General features: G+C 50.8%; 1 protein-coding gene across 5 annotated transcripts in view; it reads right to left on the reverse strand.

The window, feature by feature from the left end:
* Nucleotides 1-15157, reverse strand: part of GRIK4 (glutamate ionotropic receptor kainate type subunit 4) — a 159354-nt gene continuing 144197 nt past the window's right edge. For 4 of the 5 annotated variants that reach the window (XM_050323231.1, XM_050323232.1, XM_050323233.1 and 1 more), the window contains 7 exons: nt 10076-10185; nt 7851-8024; nt 7380-7545; nt 5145-5370; nt 3669-3797; nt 1082-1200; nt 1-366 (listed from right to left, as the gene is read on the reverse strand). In XM_050323231.1, coding sequence (XP_050179188.1) covers nt 1-366; nt 1082-1200; nt 3669-3797; nt 5145-5370; nt 7380-7545; nt 7851-8024; nt 10076-10185 — 1290 coding nt within the window. The remainder of the gene's footprint in view (nt 367-1081; nt 1201-3668; nt 3798-5144; nt 5371-7379; nt 7546-7850; nt 8025-10075; nt 10186-15157) is intronic. The other variant, XR_007629874.1, reaches the window with a different exon arrangement.

The following is a 15157-nucleotide window of genomic DNA, read 5'->3' on the forward strand; positions in this document are numbered from 1 at the left end:
TTACTCGGGCTCGCTGCTGTTGGTGGCCTTGTCCCACTCCAGGCTCTCCTCGCTGCGCGCGGGGGATCCCGCGGCCGGCCGCGCCCGCAGCCCCTGGAAGCGGCGGCACTCGGGGCACACCCGGATGTGGGTGCACCCCCGGGCGACCAGGGCGGCTTCTTGTGCCAGTCTCTGTGCCAGGGGGTCTGGCTCCCCGCCGCTGCACAGCTTCCCGTTGCTGAGCGTGGTCGTGCTGCGGGCTCGGCGCTCCTCCGGGATAACGGGGCGAGTCCGTACCGGGCCCCCTCGCCTCCGGCGGGGGTGGAAACTGTCCTTGCACAGGATGATGTTGCGCAGCTCCGTCACCATCTCTTGGCACACTGACACCTGGGGGGGACACACGAGGTGTGCTGCTCACCCGGGGGAGCTGAGAGACACGCGGGGCTGCGTCTGCTCTGAGTCCTGGAGGGATGAGGGGTGAGGCCCTGGCACAGGTTGCCCAGGGAAACTGAGGCTGCCCCATCCCTGGAAGTGTCCAAGGCCAGGTTGGATGGTGCCCTGAGCCACCTCAGGTCTAGGGGAAGTTGTCCCTGCCTGTGGCAGGGGCTGGAATTGGGTGATCTTTAAGGTCCCTCCCAGCCCAGGCCAGTCTATGATTCTGTAATATGTTTCTGATGCCACATGGTTACCAACTTGGTGCCACTGGCTTTCAACATCAACACTTGGGCTTTTACATTGATTTAACCCAACAGATTCTGTCTCTCATCAGAGACCCTCATGTGTTCTGGATCCCCATATCAACACAACACCCAAACCCACTGCAGGTAGAAATCCTCAGGTGATCCCATCTCCAGGATGTAATACACTTCCCTGGACCCTTCAGAAGCCCCTGGAGCATCCCCTACAGCCCCTCTCTTAGTAGGAGCACACGAGAAGCTCGTGGATTTTAGACCCTGCCCAAAGGACCAAACCTGCTCCTGCGTTTGGGGTGTCGAGGCTGGGAATGCTCCTCAGCCTGATTGAGGCTCCAGAGCACCCCACTGAGCACCCCACAGATGGCAATAAACACACACTACCCCCTCAGGCCACTTTCAGGTCCTACCTCTGACTGCTCAGAGTGACGAAGGCTCCACAGAAATTCCAGCATTGCCATGAAAATTGCTACGATCAAGCCGCAGATGAGCACCACGAAGATTCCACCAATATTCTCCATCCCCAGGCCTGAAACAAAGCAGGAGGGGCCATGTGGAGAGGCAGACACGACATAAATTGTACAGGTATCACTGCACAGAAATCCCAAGTTTTGCTGTTTTGTTGGCATTGAAGATACCCAGCCAGGGACCAAAACCACAGAGCCAGCACCGTCCTATTAATAGCTCCCCTCATGACTCAGATGGCAAAGGGAATGACTTGCAATAACTGCAGGATCGAAGATCCCTTCTCAGAAATGATGATTTTGCAGATAAACAGCAAGTACATTGAAGGGAAGCACAAAGCAATTTGTGGACAAACTGAAAACAAGAGGGAAAAATTGCGAGATCAATCGGGCACATTAATCCCTGCAAATTATTCACCCAGCTCCACTTGCTTTGAACTTCTCAAAGGGAGATGAGCAAGGTTGTTAAAGAAACAGAGATGAAGAAGACAAGAAAGGGCTTTAAAGGAAGCTGGCACCAAGAAAAGCTCCTTTGATTGCATTACAAAGTGCTGGGGGGAAGTGATGGCAGCTGCTTGTACTGCAGCAGCAAGGAGAGGGTCCAAAGCAGATCAGGACCCAACACTTCCACACTATAGGGTGAGAGAATGGGATCCCTGCCACCAAGGGGTGCTTGGTTATGGGTTGGGTGCTCTCTAGGAGGAAACAGCCCCTCCCATGGGACTCACCTCCCTTGGACAACTTGCTTACAATGGGATAACTACCACAGCTTGCAATCCAGAAAGTTCACCAGCTGCATGGAAAACCCAGCCCTCAGGAATCTGGACCGAGCTTTGGACAACTCTTGGCCCCAGAACTGCAGCCTGTGCCTCCTCTGGCCCTGCAGAGCTGGACTGTGAGATGAGCTGGGGAGCAGTGCTGGCCCCAGCTTTTGCTGTCCAGGATCTGGCTCTTTTCTCCTGTTCTTGTTGGGTTTGGGCCCCTGATTGGATTGATTACTAAAAAGCATGTGGTGCTTTGCACTGGGTTGACTGAGGCCATTACTCAACAAGAACATCTATAAAAATCTTCCTCTCCCTTTCTGTAGCATTAAATCAAAGTGTAAGAATCAATGATTTATTGACTTAATCTCGGCGTGGCTTTTAGACATAAAATCTCACCAAAATCCTTGTAAATCGCTGACCTGCTTTGTTCTAAAACTTGGGAGGTCACATTTCTCCCTCCTCCTCCTTCATTCTTTTGGCATCACCTCCAGAGCAGTCCAGTGACTCTGTAAATCAGCCCTTTGCAGAGATGCTTTCACAGCAATTGCAAGGCAGAAAACACAGCCCATAATCACAATTTAGACCCAAGATAAAGGCCATCCTCTCCTCCCAGCAGCTCACAGATTTGAATTTAGGGCCGGCAGCAATCTCTACATGCTTCTGCCATTCTGCCTGAGTGTTACCTCAGGCACCCCTTCCCAGGTAATTCCTTCTTCCATATACACGTGCCAGCAGGCTACAGCATTCCTCCCTTCCCAAACTCACACCACAGGGGGAACAAACCAGGAGAAAAACTTGTCCAGGGTCACAGAACACACCAAGCAGTGCCAGAAACAGTCCAGCTTCCCAGCTGCCCCCTTCCAAAGCCATCCCAAAAGAGCCCACAGCCTAGATTCCACTTCAGAGCTGCTTTTTGCACAGTCCATGGAGGAGAAGTGTCCCATGTGCCTGCTTGCCTTCACAGTAACTTCTGTAATAGCTATAACCTGATGTCTTACACTGGGCCAACTCCTTCAGCCTTGAGATTAATAGCTGGGGTTGTCTGTAGTGCAGCACTGCCCCAAAATGAGCATCAGCTCACAGCCCCGTGGGGTCCCATCCATGAACTGCACAGACACACCTACGGCTGCTGCAAGGTCAATAAAACCAAAATAGCTACCACAGACCCAGTTTGGCTCTCTGTCTGTGCCCTCAGAAAGGTCAGAAGATCATCCTTTTAACTGGGGGACCTGCTGGCCTCCCAGAAAACACTTGCTGAGAAGAGGGCGACGGCCAGAACTAAAAAATGCAGCAACTGTGTTAAGCTGGCAACTGCTCTCACACTGGGACATCAGCCTAATGTGGTAGCTTTTATGGCAATTTGCATAGCATTACCCAAAAGAATTTGCTCCTCAGTTTACAGATGTACTAATAAAGTCCTTGTGTCCCTTCCCCTGGCTGTTTAAAAGACGCTTTCACTTGGAGCCATTAACCAGCAGGCCCGGGGTGGAGATCCATCTCCCTTCAAGGAACCCAGGATTTTGGTCTGATCCCTCTAGTCATCCATTTTCCCAGGCATTCATTAGGAGCTAATTTACCCTCCATATGCCTCCAATATTTGTCATTTGGTTGTTCCCGCTCTCTCTGCCCCAGGCAAAAACACACAGCGTGAGGCACAGCAGAGCTGTTTGGCTTTCTCCTTGAGCTGGGGAGGGAAGGAATCTCGGGTCAGAAGAAGGGGAAAAAGTAATTCTCAGGCAGAAACACTAGCGTGGAGTGGTGTGGCTCACCTTTGGCTCTGTGGTCCTCCTCTTTGGGGCACTTCCCTCCTTCCCACCACTTGCGCTTGAGGATTTCCAGGCGGTTGTTCTCCTGCAGCTGGAGGATGGCCAGGTCGAACTCATCTCGGAACACAGAGCCTGCAACACCAAGAGGGACGTGGTAGGGCACCCCCTGGGCCAGCCTTCCTCCCCACTCTTCCTCCCCACCAGTGTGCTCAGCTACAAACAGCTCGTTCCTCAAGGGTTTGGAGGGGACATCACTCCATGTGAGCCACGGAAACGTGGTTAATGTCCCTTGCAGGAGGGAGTTTGGCTTGCCCACCAAAAGCCAGGGCTGAGACCAATTAAGGAGGTTCAATTCAAGTGGAGCTTTGGCTGCAGGGACTGAATGGGCAGTTCAACATCACACAGCAGGGTCCCTCTCTTGTCATTCCACCTACAACTTCGACCCTGCTCTAGCACCCCTTGCCTCCAGCTGGTCATAGCACAGAATGTCCTGAGTTGGAAAGGGACCCCAAAGATCATCCAAGCCCAAATGTTCATGGTAGAGCTGCTCACTTCCGTGCTTGGTGCCAAGCTCTACTGCATCCTGGCGTCTGCTACCAGAGATCCCGAGGAAGGGCCGTGGGAAAGACCCCATTTCTCCCAGTAACTCTGCACTATTGTCCCAGCGAGCAGCTTTCTGCTCCTCTTATCTGCTACAGTTTCACTGTTTAACAAGACAATGTCAGAACAGATTTAGCCCTGAGAGAGAGGGCTTGTGCTCACAGTCGGGTTACCGTGGATCTGCAGGCTTACCCACGTTACCTAAACTGGAGGGACCGTTCGTGTGATGGGCCTTATGTAATTCACCTTAACTTTGTGTTGCTAAGAGCCAGTGCTTAAAGGTCAGGGCTGGAGGAAAGATCAGGAACAACTACTACATCGTTTTTCCATGCTGCCCTGGGAGATGATGTTCTCTTGCTGGCTCTCACATGGTGAAACACAAACCCCCTGCGTTTGTTAAACCTGATTATTACCTGAGATAGCCACTGAATTGCCCAATTCTCTGTCCTGGAGTTTTAAGAACCACCAGCTGTTAAGAAACTCGTGCTAAAAGCTACGCCAGTTTTACAGCAGCATTACTTTCACAGCACTTCTGGGATTAAAACAGGGAGCACAAAACGAGGCACAGACACTGGTTCGGGAAGGAGACAATCAGCAGAGAGCATATATGCAGAAAATAAGCAGCAATTCCGAGACATTCTTTCACAGTGAATCGTATCTCGAGAGCCCGCAGCCGCGTGTCACGTGGCTCTGGCCCAGAGCAGGGTCCGAGTGGGCACCTTGGGCAGCTGAGACCCCCTCCCAAAAATAAAAAAACCAAAACCACCCCTGGGCAGAGCCATGAGACGCGGCGGTGGCTTCGGAGCCGGTTCAGCCTTTCAAACGCTCCGGTCCTCTGCCGACAGCTGAGAAGGACTAGAATTTGTCTTCACTGCCTACCGACGGGCATGCCAATCCCGTAGCCCTTGGTGTCCAGAAGGCCCCCGACCTGCGTGAGGTTGCAATTGCGCTGACGGTAATACTCGTTCATGGTGGACTCCAGCAGGAAGGCGTAGTTGGAGTTCAGCACGCGCGCGATCCCCTCCTCCGTGCTCTTCACGAAGACGCTGGGCTGCTTGGAGTACATGTAGTTCCACATCCTCTGGTAGGTCTGGTAGCGGGAGTTCTGCAGGAGGAAGGAGCCAGGAGCAGCTGAGGGAGGAGGAGCGTTAATTGCCCTGAATTAAACCCCGAGTTAGACGCCCGCTGTGAAGAGGGGAGAGGAGTCAGAGCAGAGCTGGTGCCGGGTTCAGAAAGGCTTTAGATGCCTGACCTGCATTTGTATCAACGAGGTTTAGAGGCCCAAACATCTTGGTGGGTTTGAGACTCTAACCTTCATTTATACCAATAAGATTTAGAGGCCCAGATATCTTGGTGGGTTTGAGACTTTGCTGGCAAAGCCGGGCATGGAAGGCATGCCTAAGGCCACAAAGCTCTTTGCATAAATTCAGCTTTAGAAAAATTCATTGTTTCTGTAACAGACAAAAAAAAAAAAAAAAAAAGACAGAAGAAACAGCTTGTGCTTGTCTGATTTAAACCTCTGAAGAAGTCAGACCCTACTGATTATCACTGGAACCCTGTCCTAACAATTATCCAGTGTCAAAGCCAGACACCAGCACCCCAAGGAGGGCACTGAGAGCAGAACTAAAGCTCTTTGGAGTTTATTGCCCCCTGAATCCAGATTTTGGTCCATCCCCTTGTGAGGCAAATCAAAGCACCTGCTGAAGAGAACTGGAGTCTTTTCACTGATTACAATAAACTAAAGCTCACCCAGCCCCTCAGACTTTGGTTTGATCCAGAGAAAGCCACCTATGGTTAATCTCTCTTGCCTGTACTGAGCGAAGAGTGGAACCTGCTTGCACAAAGACTGAATATAAACATGCTCTGGTCTACATTAGGAATTTCACACTGTCAAGGGCTCATTTTCTGTGGCTGGTAAGCAATGCTAGAGAGCTTTAGGGAATCTGCTGCTGACCTAGTTCCTGTCCTCATCTGTCCAGCTCTGTCCTCTGGGTGCAGTCACTTGGGCTAGAGACAGAAGAGCGGGGGGGGTGTTTGTCCCCAATTCACTGCACTTTCAAACACTAAACCTGTGTGGTTTTGTCAGGGGAAATGGTGCCAGGACAGGTTACAAGGCAAGGAGCTTCAGCAGTGGACACACATCTCATGCACCCGGGAAAGGAGGGGTGATGAAGGCAGACTGTGGAATCCATCGCTGCTTTGACCCACCATCCTTCCACCAGGGGAAAATGGATCCAAACACAGCCTAAAGCCCTGCAAATGGTACAAAAACATCTCTTCCTAATTTCTCTCTGATCCCAGGGACTCCAGCACCCACCAGGCAGCGCAGAGCCACAGTCAGGGGTTTAAACTTGAAAGCCTTCCTTAAGCAAGCACCTCGTACACAACCACCTTGGGTCACTTGGGCTCTGTTCAGCTCATTTCAGATGCAAGGCTCGGCTTAAAAGTAGCTTCTTGCCAACCCCCTGAAGAGTGTAAAGTTGGACTGAAAAGCTCAGGCCCACTCCAGAGATTTCTCAGGCTTCCAAATTCAGTTCAGACTTGGGGGGAGGGGGTGTGTAAAAAAAGTGAGACGAGTTTTCTCTCTCCTTTAGGAATTTCAACAAGTAATAAATAAATAATCCTCAAGCAGTTCTTTGTGCATTCAGAGCGCTGCAGAAAAGATTCACTCATTTATTTCCCTTCTGAATAGAGCAGGGAAGATAAAAATTAAATTGGGCTAAATGGCCCACATAACTTTGCATACATTTGACTTATTTATTTTCAGTGCCACTGACCACACGTGGATTTCAGCACTGTGACAACTGTGAGCCTGCCCAGGCTTGGCAAAGGACTCTCAGGTAAAAGCTAAGATCACATCAAAACTACGTGGAGACCTATGAAAATTTGACTCCCTTGTGAAATTTCCCTCCCTCTCCCACCATTCTCCCCATCTTCCCACACTGTGGGTCTAGCCCACTCCTGTGCAGCCAAGCAGACAGGGATATCTCCAGAAACCCCCTCCGTGCCAGCAACTGGCATGAAACGGGCACGAGAGGCTGGAGGGACACCCAAATCTGACCGAAGGGTGCCCTCTGCACTCCCTACCCCACTGAGCCAAAGAACGGGGTTTACTTGGAAGAAGGTCATGCTGGAGCCGCCGTGGATGGTGCCGTACTCGATGGTGGTCTGGTCAGCCAGGTCATCCACGGACTCGATGGGCACGTCCATGCGCTGCACCGTGAGGAAGGCGGCCAGGTTGGCCGTGTAGGAGGAGATGATGATCAGGGTGAATGCCCACCTAGGGAGAGGGGGAGAGAAGATGATGACCTGAGGTTTCCCTGTGGACCGAATCTGCCCTCCAACCTCTCGAAACCACAGCATCAGCGAGGCTGCAAAAGCCCCCCAACCTTTGTCCAACCACCACCATGTCAGCCAGACCAGAGCACTGAGTTCATTCCTGCAACACCTCTGGGGAAAGGGACTCCACCACCTCCCTGGGCACCCCCTTCCAGTGTTTAACAACCCTCCTTCCATGCAGAAATTCCTCTTCCACCCACTTCTGCCCCTGAGAAGCCTTCCTGGAGGGGAGGGTGCCCTCCTTACCAGACTCCACTGACGCAGCGCGTGGACAGTGCCTGGGGGGCAATGGTGGAGCCTTGCTGCATGAACCCCCCCACTGGAAACCACAGGCTGTTGCCCAGAGAGTACTGGTTCACCAGGAGATTGCAGCGGCCTTGGGAGCAGGGGTGGGGGCTGTACCACTCGTATGGTGTCAACCTAAAAGGACAGGAAACAGGTAACTCAGGTAATTCACCGGGAAATGGGACATTTGGGAGAGAAGAAGCCAAAAAAAAAAAAAAAAAAAAAAGAAAAAGAAAAAAGAAAAGCTGTGAAGCTCTAACTCTCCTGGAGGCAGAGTTTTCTGAGCAGGAAGCACTTTGCTGTTAAGTTGATGCCCAGGGCTCAGAGCTGTGTGAAATGTTTGCTCTAAGACTCAAGAAGCCAGGAGGCTTTCTTGTAGAGATTTGCAAAAACTTCAGCAGAGAGGCTCTGCTGAGCTGAAAATCTGGCCATGGGCCGTGGGGAGGCTGCAAGGAGGCAGATTTTGCAGCCCTGTGAGCAAACTCACACCGCAGCAATAATTCCACGTGTGCACGGACTTGATGGGAAATTGAACTCAAACAGCCTTGGCTGGGCTCCCTGCTGGAGCACGAGCACTGATGGGGAGTTCAAAAGTGAAGTGTGTGAGACCTGACTGCATTACACCACCAAAGAAAAAAATAACTGCACTGGTGCAAATGGCTGCTCTGAGAAGGTCTGAATGGCCTGGCAAGCTCTAGTTGGAAGCCAAGTGCTGGTGTTTCAAAGCATCACGTACTTCAGAGACAGGACAGAGGTGGGAATGTGTGATAGCTGACAGCCTGTCACTGAAGTGACTGCAGCCTAACTCTCTTTTTTTTTTTTTTTTTTTGCTGTTTCCAACCCTCAGCTCCCTGGTTGCTAAGAAAGTCTTCCTAATTTCTCCGCTGCAGTTCATTATATTACCATGGTTAACAAAGCTGAGGCCTGGGAGGGTCATTTTGGGGCTACTGCCAGAAAAGCTGCAGGGCTCTGCCAGCTCACACACAGCATTTAACCAAGATGAGGGGTTTATTTTTGCTCCTGCGTCTCCTGCCTCGCTGTGATGCCAGGGAGGTTATTTCCTGCAGACTTTCCATGATGGATCAAGCACTGGCAGTCAAACCCTCTGCTCGGAGAGAGTCCCTGCAATTCACTGGGTCAAAAGCTCCTTACAGCTGAGCAAGGCAGAGAGCAGCAGCCAGACCTCCATCTCCAGTGGGAAGCTGGGTAAAGGCACCTTTCTTGGAGGGTCATGTTTAAAACATGAGGAAGGGGCTAAAGAGGCACCAGCTCTCGGTCTGCAGAGAGCATCAGGCTGCATTATTCAATGGTTTCCTCAGAACTGCGTTTCTGAGGCTGTAAAAGCATTCCAAGAACCCATTAAAGCCCTGTCAGGATGACAACTTTAGCCATGCTCGGGGACCAAGTGACAGCACAGTTCCAATCTGTGGAATGAGAATTGGGTATTAAAGAGCGTCCCGAAAGGGCCCTCAAGCCCCGAGCACATCTTAGGAGCACAGTGCCAGGACTCAGCTCAACCCTGCCTGTAAGAGCCCATCTACACCACCAACAATAAGCAGCTTGTTGGGAGGTCAGGGGGAAACAGCAGCAGAGCTCAGACCTTGGGCCTCGATGGGAGACGCTGCAGGCAGGCACTCAGAGATGTATTTTAAGGCTGACTTAAATTAGTCATAGGGGAATGGAACTGAGAGCTGCCAAGGGAGGCTCTGCACATCAACCAAGAGGCTGCTGAAAGGATATTAATGAACTTTCTTCCCCTCCACACTCGCTGGGTTTTGTACAGGGCCAGAGGAGCCAAACATCACTCGTGGAATTTGTGTTAACGTCTCCGGACGGGTTTGTGGGTTCCTGCCAACCTCCACCCTCCCTGCTCGGGACAAGGGGCAAAAAGCACTCTACAGGGAGCATCTGCAGGGCTACCAACACCACTGCCAGACCTCCTGCCACCCTTCCCACGCAGATTTGGGCACCAAGCGCATCCCGAATGGCCGGCACACCAATGCCCCACCCCAGGCATCAGGGCGTGGTGGTGACACCACACATTCCCCAGCGGGCAGAGGGCTGGGATTCTTCTATCCCAGTCCATGCTGGTGTCTGGGGCCAGCGGGTGTCCCCGTGTCCCCCCGGGTGTGGCAGTGTGACGCTAGATGGCACCGCGAGGAAGGGAAAGGCAACCGCGACATTACCGAGCCACCAGGAAGAGGACGCAGCTGACGGCCAGGTAGGCGAGCAGCATGAAGAGCCACACTCCGGGAGAAAAGGGATCCAGGAAGGAAAAGTAGCCGGGTTTGCGGCCCTGGAATGGAAACACAAAGGGAGGTTTGGCCTGATGGTGCCTCTGCAGGGTAAATGGTCCGTTCTGAAGCGGCAGAAGGAAATGCACCTGCACTGATGCTGAGTGGGACGAGGGGGAGAAAGGGGAGATGGGGGATAAATGGGACAAGGGGCATAAATGGGGCTTTGGAAAAGCCTTCCAGGGTCTGGGAGAGCACATCTGAGCTCAGAAGTGGGTGAGCCTTTAAACGTTATTTCTTTGTTAAAAAAAAACACCCAATGAAATTATTACTTTTATCTCAGGGAACAGGATATTTTTATCTCCAGGATGCGTCAGAACTTCCTGTTGTTTTTTGGTTTTTTTTTTCTCAGCAAACCACCTTTCCTTGAAAAATAAGACCTCGCTGCTACAAAAAGCAGGTTGATCTTCTCTCAAAGTGTTTTAAATTTTCACAAGGACGCTGCCACCACTGAAATCATGTCAAATGGCAGCACCATTTGTTCAAGGGCAGGATTAATTTCTAGGAGCAGTTTCTCAAAAGCTGAACACCTCCCATTCTGGTGAGTGTATTTGAACCTGTATCTCCTGCCCCAAGCCACAAAGTCAGTGCTGGCATCACTAAACCAGCTCCACAGTTCCCCCAGGCACCTGTAACAGGGAGGCTTCCCACGAGTCAGAGCTCTGCGAAGGCTTTTACTGTAAAGTCAGAGTGGAAACAGCCTTTTATCACATCTTGGCCAGGCTGTCAGTGTGTTTCTTACTGGCACTTCTTTGTTGTGTGCTGAAAATGTCTCTCTCTGTTTGCTCAGCGCAGCTCCAGCAGCTGCTTCCCAGCACTGCTCTGCTGTAGGTTGCTCACTCTACACAAAAAGATCATCTTTGACACACAGAAGCCTTGTTCTTTCCCTGATCCACTGCCCTACCTGCCCATCTGTGGCATCACATAAACTAATCAGAGCTGGTAATAATTAACACCCAACCTCCCTTGCTGTAGCAAACCCAGAGTCCTGATATTTTGGAGCTGTGCTTAATCCAAGGGTGGTAAATAATTCTTTTCTCCTTCCCCAGCCCCAGACCAGCGCTTTAAATTCCATTTCCATCCAAACTCACTGTTTTACTACTGAAGTATTTCTGTTCCTTATGCAAAACCCGGATTTCACAAGGTCTTGGTACTTCTTCTGGAGGCTCTTAAGTTGTTCCTAGGAAAGGCAACAGTTGTTGCACAGAAAAATCTTCCTCTCCTAAAAATATCCAGGAGACTTGTGAGATCCTCTGCTCCAGTCACCAGCTGGGACTGTAACACCTCAGAAACCTTCTGCAGCAAACCCTGCCCTGCACGAAGTAAAGACCCACCACAGCACAGCAGGAGAGGAACAATCAAATATAATATGTTCTTTTGTCCTTTCCTTTTTTTTGGTCGGTTCCCGCTGCTTTTCCAGCAGCTGCACCCAAGCCAAGGGCTTTCAGAGCCAGAGATACTGCTGGAAACTACACCCTCAGAATCCCTGAGGGGCTCCCACGTCCAGTGACATCCTTTGCTCCTCTCAGTTCAGAGAGGTGAGACCATCCCACAGCTCTGCAGGTGCCAAGGTGTGTTCTCTCTGCACTTCTCACTGATCCATCATCCAGAGGATCAGGGATTTCTCGATGCCAACAGGAAACCAAAGCTCTTCTCTTCACTGCTCTCCTGGACGTCCCTGGTTCCCTTCTTCACCTAGAGCTAAACTGGCTCAGGTAACTCTTTTTTTCCACAGGTTTTTACACATTCAGGAATGAGACGAGGCAATAGGAGCCTCTAGCTGTGAAGGGCACCAGCTGCCCTCGCTGAGCAAGCTGCAGAATATCATTCCAGGCAGCTTAATCCTCCCTGGCATCCCAGAACTGGCAGGAAACTCGCAGGCACTGGCATTGCCTTGGCTGAGGCTCCCTCGTGAGATGCTCCTGTAACAAAGTTCCTTTCCTGCAATTAAGGCCTTGATGTCTTCTTTATATTTCTGGGGCAGTTTGTCAATAAATTACTCTCATTAAGGAAATTGCGTTGGAAGCTTTAAGTCTCCAGCTTGGCAGTGAATCTCTCCTGTGACTTTACAGTAGTAGTACTTCTGGTTCTTTTCAGCTACAGTCATTTTCAGGCTGCTGCTACATATTCCTTTCATTCACAGTTGTGGATAAGAATAAAGATATTCTGTTCCCACGGAGGGCACAAACTCTCTCTTCTTCTTATCTGTCTGTTTTGAAGATGGGAATGACAATATCTGGAGCCTGTCAGATATTTTTAGCCGGTCCCAATACAGCTCAGTTAATTGGAAGAGCTATTTTTCCTGGAATAGACATGTTCAAAATGCCCAATAATTGATGAAGGCCTCCTCCAAACCCTCAGATGGAAGCAGGAGAGGTTCATTTACCCTCCTGGGTCGTTATTGGAAGGCTTTGCTTTCAGCCTGTAGAGAAGCAGTTTTCTGGGAACATACTGGTGACCAAAGAGCCTGGATGAGCAGGACATTTGGGAAGAGCTTGGATTTGTCTGTGGTCAAGTCTCTAAGAGATCTAATGACTCCCTGCCCTGCAAGCAGTGTCTGAAGGGACCCAAGTGCCCCATTTCCTCTTGCAGAAACAGTCAGTCCTACCCACGTCATTTCTCATCGATGTTTATCCCTAAAAAAGGCAGGCAAGAGGACTCTCTGCTGCCTCTGGAAGTCAGAAGGAAAGCAAGAACACTCAGCCTGGAAAGGCAGAAAGGCTGATTTGTGCTCAGTCCAGCTATTCCAGTGTACTCCCCAAATCTACATTTCCTCATCTTGAGGGGGGTGCTCAGTGAGGACTTTCAAGGCTGATGAGCCAGAATTGTGTCTAATCCCTCCTTCCCTGCTACAGAGGCAGGTATGTGAGCAACACATGCTACAAACAGACCTGACTTATCCCTCTGTGCAGAAATGGCCCTGGCCACCTGATTTCAGCCCTCTGCCAAGCCCAGTGACTGCTCAGGGCCCCTCCTGCCACCCACACGTCCCACTGGCTGAGAGTGGGAACCTAATGAAACCAAACAAGCCTTTTCTCCGAGCAGCCTGCAAGTCAGAAAGCCTGTTAAAAAGAGTTCCTGTGTCAGAAATCCATACTTGATTATATCACAACAAGTGAAATTGAGAAAAATGACAGCCCTGTTTAAAGCTGCCATATTTGGTTATGTGTGATGAGAGGCACAGGCACTGTGGTGGTTGGGTTGGCGGCGTGGGGAGGAGAAAGGGGCGAGAAATCAACTTGCCACTGGAGTTGGATGGGAATTAAAATAAAATGTCAGCACATTGGGAGGAGACCAGGGCGTGGAGACAACTCCTCAGCAAGAGAGAAACTCATTTGTGGTTATTTATTAGGCTACATCTGATCTGAGCCGTGATTAACATACATCAGCTGCAGTTTTTGACACTGCAGAGGTGGTTTTTGGGATGGGGAAGGGGGGGGGGATGGAAGCAGATGGGGCTGCTCTGCAAACCACATCCTTAAAGGAAAACCAGAGCAATTAACTATCTTGTTAGACAAATATTTACCGGTTTGATGAGTTAATTGCCACGCAGCTCTCAGACACTCTCCTGGAGCTGAGCAGGGAAGGGCTGGACAAAGAGCTGCCTGGGTCACTGGGCAGTTCCCTTTCTCAAATCCTAACTGGGGCCCTTTATCAGGCACCTGACCAAGGCAGGGTATTATTTTCCAAACGGTTCTGAAGTCTGTAATTACTAATCCTGCTCAGTTTGGTGAAGCCCTGCAGGCTGGAGCGGGGCTGTGCTGTGTTACTTGGTACCAGCACAAGCAGCAGATGCTCCCTGCCCTGAGGAACTTCCACCCTAAAGAGATGTGTCAGACACGTTCCTGTAGAGCTCCCTGAGGCAGCAGCAAATGCCTTGCACATCTAGAGCAGAGCCTGTGCAAACCCTGCACCAATATTCCTGTGTTTCCTCTGGAGGGAGGAAAGCTGGTCAGGGAATGATGCTTTATCACACTTGCTGAAGATTACGGTGCAAATCCAAGGCAGGACATGCACAGAATCACATTATCTCACAATGGTTTGGGTTGGAAGGACCTTAAAGCTCATCCAGTCCCACTCCCTGCCATGGGCAGGGACACCTTCCACTGTCCCAGGTTGTTCCAACCTGGCCTTGGACACTTCCAGGGCTGGGACAGCCACAGCTTCCCTGGGCAACCTGTGCCAGGGCCTCCCCAGCCTCACAGGGAAGGATTTCCTTCCTAAAATAGCACAGTGCTCAATCCCCCAACTTGATAACAATCCCAGTCAAGAAGCACTGGCAGAAACACCTCCCAGACCCACAGGGAAGCTGGGGGTGTGACAAACCAGCTGTAGTGAGGAAGGGACAATGACATTTGCTTTCCAAGAGCTTGAAGAGTCAGACCCTTTTTATTTACTTTTTTTTTTTTTTGATCAGTTCAGTCATCAATCCTAAATTCTGCACGTACCAGAGGAAACAGAATTTTAACTAGATTTTAATTACTTGTTTGCTTTTGGCAGGAGCCACTCAGCACGAGAGATGGATGCATGAATTTGCTTCTGTTCGTCCCCAACGCTACATCCTGAGCAGCCTCCCGGGTGGAGAGGGGGCTGGGAGAGGCAGCTTGAGTGGTTTTATCCTTTTGGCTGCTATTGTTGAGCTGACAGAGACCAAGCCACTGTCATTTGCATCACACTCCACACTGTGCAAAGCCCAAACATTTCCAAAGTGCAGATTGGGAATAACAGGACATGCTGTTGCACAAGGCCTGGCTGCCAGAGCTTGTGACACTGGGGAAACTGGGGGCTCCCATATGGGAGTAGCAGGGGAAAATCTGTCCTCTCCTGACGTTCAGGCAGAAGATAAAGCAGTGGGGGGTGCAAATAAAAGGGAATCTATGGGAATTTAAGACAACAAGTGCTGTCTGAGCAAAGGCAGGACACAACATGCTTGCACACATAAATCCCCTGGGCCAGGCTGGACAGGGCTTGGAG

The sequence above is a fragment of the Myiozetetes cayanensis genome, unplaced genomic scaffold (genome assembly GCF_022539395.1).
Source record: "Myiozetetes cayanensis isolate MyiCay16 unplaced genomic scaffold, myiCay2020 scf29, whole genome shotgun sequence".
Lineage (NCBI taxonomy): Eukaryota > Metazoa > Chordata > Aves > Passeriformes > Tyrannidae > Myiozetetes > Myiozetetes cayanensis.